Source organism: Egretta garzetta, unplaced genomic scaffold (genome assembly GCF_000687185.1).
Source record: "Egretta garzetta isolate BGI_Z169 unplaced genomic scaffold, ASM68718v1 scaffold24, whole genome shotgun sequence".
NCBI classification, from domain to species: domain Eukaryota; kingdom Metazoa; phylum Chordata; class Aves; order Pelecaniformes; family Ardeidae; genus Egretta; species Egretta garzetta.
Window position 1 is genome coordinate 847,856 of NW_009259494.1, and position 4,045 is coordinate 851,900.

Sequence of the window (4,045 nt, forward strand, 5' to 3'; positions counted from 1 at the left end):
TCACCAGCACTGAAAAACACCAGCATTATATTTATTTACAGTGAAAGAAAAACCTTAACATCATGGAAGAAAAAATGCTAACAGAAGTCAGAGCTGATAGAGAATCCATGGAACGTCAGCCTCCTGCTAAAGCCTGACTACTTTTACTGCATATTAGCATGATGTCAGCTTTTCATCAGCTCCAATGTTTGTGGACCTAGTGTTCATTAACAAAAAGGTAAAATCTAGTGACAGGTAGGAACATAACTGCATTGATTCACCCTGAATCTAAACTCTAGGGTGGACCACTTATAAAAGTGGCACCTAGCAGAGGTAACCTTCACATTGAGACATAACTTGAGCTTTGGGTTTCCACCAGAAAAGATAACGCAGAGACAGACTCTGGAATCATTACACCTACATTAGTCAAAGATCAAGGAATTAACCCATTGCTTTTTTGTGCGTGTATGCTGTTTCTCTGGCAGTGTGGCTTTGTGAGCTAGCTCTTGCAGGATCAGGCGACAGCCACAAGGAACGGAGTAAAACTGGAGCAGCAGCAGTTAAGATCAGCTTGAGCTATCCTGAAACTGAATACCGAGCACCAGAACTTCATAACCCTTGGCAAAATCTCGCAGTTTGGGTTCTTTCATGAAGTTTCAGTGCCTGATAAAATATCCCAGATTGGATGCAACAACGCCCTACCAACAAAATGGAGCGGAATAAAAGGATGCAGCAGGAGCACAGCACTTCCAAACCATCAAGCTCGCAGCTGTGCACACTTCTTTTGTTAAAGCAAACGTTATTTTCAGGATGGATTTAAAATCCAGTAAGATACTGGCTGACTGGTATTTAAACAATGCTGTACTACTGCTACTTCCATTAACTTGACCCAGAGGAGTAAGTCCACTACTCATGAGCTAGAGCAAAGGTGTTGAAGAGCCTCTTGAGAAGAAAAAAAGAAAAAAAAATTGAAAAAAGAGAAAAAAAGGAAAATATAAACACCAGAACACACACTGTTTTCAAAAGAACAGGCTGAACATTTCCATGACATAGCATAAAACACAAGCATAACCCAACTTCTTCCCAGAGGAGGGAATATGAACTTGCACCTTGTCTAGAAGCCCTTCTAAAGATGATCAGTCCTCTCCTCAGCAGTTTTTCATTCCATAGACAAAAAATGACATGCACATTAAAGCTGTGACTGCTGGTCTGCCCAACACACTCCAGAAGCGGCATAGGTGCCTTCGCACCAACCTAATGCTCGGAGACTGTTGCCCTCTCCCTCCCCCAGGAGCTGTTTTGATATCGTGGAATAATGAGAAGGAATTGATAGAGTGAAGGCAAAAAACAACAACAACAACAAAGAATTTACTACTTATTAAAATTACTTGAGTTCCTTCAGAAGGCATAGTGATCATAAAATTGCCATGCCTGTGCAATCAGAAAAGAACAGAAAGACCCTGGGAAAAAAAGGAGCTTTTAATAAAAAGTTGAAAGCCTCCCATGCCAAGAAACAACACAGACTAAGGAAACTTATACTAGTTAGTTACTCATTTTAACTTCAGAATTTCATGAGGAGTTATACAGCCTGGAGATCCTAAATGCAGATTATGAAAAAATACACGTAAGTTCATAAATTAACTTTATTAACTAACATAAATTAATAAAAGCCTGCATGTGCTTGGGGCAGGCACAAGAACCAGAAGGCCTCTAAGTTTCTGTGCTTTCATTAAGACTCCAGAATTGCTGCAGGAATTAGTCAATGAGCCTTTCAAAACCCCGCTCACTTGGCACACGAACAATCGCACAGTGTGCCGGCGAGCAGGGAACGTTTCCTTTTGTCACCCCAAGCATGCCAGATACCCGTCTTCCCTCTGGGAAAACAAAAATATCATTCCGTGTTTTCCAAGGTGGCTTTAAGCTTTCAGGTAAGCTCCCTGCCCCACCACTGCGTATACTCTTCTGCCGGCTTTACCACATCTTCCATTAATGTCAGCACGGTTGCACAACCGAACGTTATGCATACACACCATCCACAGTACGCCTCTTGCCAAACAGCAGGGATATCCAGAAATCCCCAGAGTAAAATGCTTAAGTCTTGGAGAACTAAGAAAGCTTAAGGATTCTTAAACCTGTGTTTTTTTAAAAGCTGAACCAACACTTAAAAAAAAAAATCCCTAGTTAATTAGCTTTTGTTCGGTTTTACTTAAAGCATTCAACTATATCAAAGTATTTCCATTAAAAAAACTTCCACATATAAAATCGACATATTTTTATTTTCATTTAAATTATGGCTTTAAGTGACTTTCCATCAAAATTACATAATTTCTGGGTTATAAACCAGCCTGAAGTCAGAGAGAGGGAGAAAAATCCAAACAACTGCATATAAAAAAAAATGCAATTTGTTGGAGCTCAGCTGACAACTGACATCTTGAACCTAGAACAAATGAGCAGTCCCTTAGTCTGTCCTGAGGGGAACTCACTTCCCAGCCAGCTAGCAGATAACTGGCTTTCTTAGCAGCCCAACAATAAAAGTTGGCCTCTCAGTTTCAGAAGTCCTCTGGGAAGAAAGAAAAAAAAAAAAAAAAAAAAAAAAAAAAAGAGGTTCTGTTTTCCACCAGAAAGCCACCGCTAGCCTTCCTCCTTTTACAGTTCCTTAATTACTCATCAGGATCCTGTCCTTCCGTAAGACCTCAATTAGTCTGACCCAGAATCCTGCTAGTGAATGGGCAGGTTTTTCTCCTTCCTCCACCTCCAAAGAAATTTAATCCCTCCACTACCCAGAGCGCTCCAGAGCATGCTGACGGGCAGCACGCACAGAAAGGCACAAAGAGAGGTGGCATTACCACAGAGCAAGACAAAGACCTGAACAACCAGCAGCAGAAAGAGAAGTTTAAGACAAGTTAAACAGGAGCAGTATGAGACAGAGAATGCAGAAACTGTGGAAGGAGGGGGCAGTGAGAAAGAGATGTGGTTTAGTTCTCCTTTTAAGCTCATTACCAAACTAGGCAAGAAACTGCACAAGAAACTCGGACTTTGCTGTTGCAACAAATCTGATGTAGAAACTAACTCAGTTGAGCCTGAAGTCAGGCTCTGTTGAGGTACTTCAGAAGACAGCGGGGGCAGCAAGCGAGGCCTTTGCCACACTGCGGCTGCCTACAAACCCAGCAAGCGCTGGCGAGCTTGCTCCATTCGCAGCAGCACTCGGGCAGCACAGGTGAGAAGCCCTGATGCAGCAGCACATTGTTCTGAAGTTCAAAAGGAGGCTTAAAACCCTGACTAAAGGAGAGATACGAAAGAAGAACTGTTAGTGGTAATTAGTGTAAATTAAGCCTTGCTGCTTGGCCAACAGCTGTGTTAGCAGCTCTCAGGGCCGCAGACAGAGCCGCACCTCCCGCTCCAAACCCCACTGTTCTGCTGTAACCCAGCGCAAAAAGGGCAGCGTCAACACAACAACCTAAATTCGCTTTCCTGAAAACGCTGTTGTAGAACAAGCGAGAAGCTCGTCAGAGCGCCAAAATACATAAGCCGACAGCCCACTTCTTACCTTCAGGCTGACAGCCCATTAATGCGCATCAAGCACTGCTTGCAAATTCGTAGCCAGACCTCCCCAGGAAGGCCGAGTTTCACCTGGTGAACACCGATCTCTAACATCCATGTAAGTGCCCCCTATAGCTTTAGGGCACCCTAAGAAGGATAAAAACGTATTTAACCAAATCCTCAAATTAAGCAGGGTTTTGGCAAAGAGCTTTCTGTTTGTTAGAAGAAAAAACGCCACCACCGTGAAGCGAGGCCTTATCCCACGCTGACGCGCTACTCTCCCAGCTACCCCCGTACGCAACCGGCAGCACCCCAGCACCGCCGCGCTGCCCTAACCTCCCCCTAGGCCGAGGCGCACACGGCACAGAAAGGGCACCTCGCACAGAAGCGCCGAGCAACGCCGTGACATCGTTATCACGCGGGAGTGACGCGGCACCCACGTTAGGCAGCCCCGCCAGATAAAGGCTGCCCCTCCCCAGCCGGGGAAGGCCCGCTCGGGTCGGGACCCGGCCGGGGAAGGGCGGCC

General features: G+C 44.7%; 1 protein-coding gene across 1 annotated transcript in view; it reads right to left on the bottom strand.

The window, feature by feature from the left end:
• The window catches only part of CHMP4B (charged multivesicular body protein 4B), a 26,516-nt gene extending 22,645 nt beyond the window's left edge, over positions 1–3,871 (bottom strand). The window contains exon 1 of the mRNA XM_035892921.1: positions 3,527–3,871. Within this exon, the coding sequence (XP_035748814.1) occupies positions 3,527–3,545 (19 nt within the window). The 5' untranslated portion in view covers positions 3,546–3,871. The remainder of the gene's footprint in view (positions 1–3,526) is intronic.
• Positions 3,872–4,045: the final 174 nt, after the last annotated feature.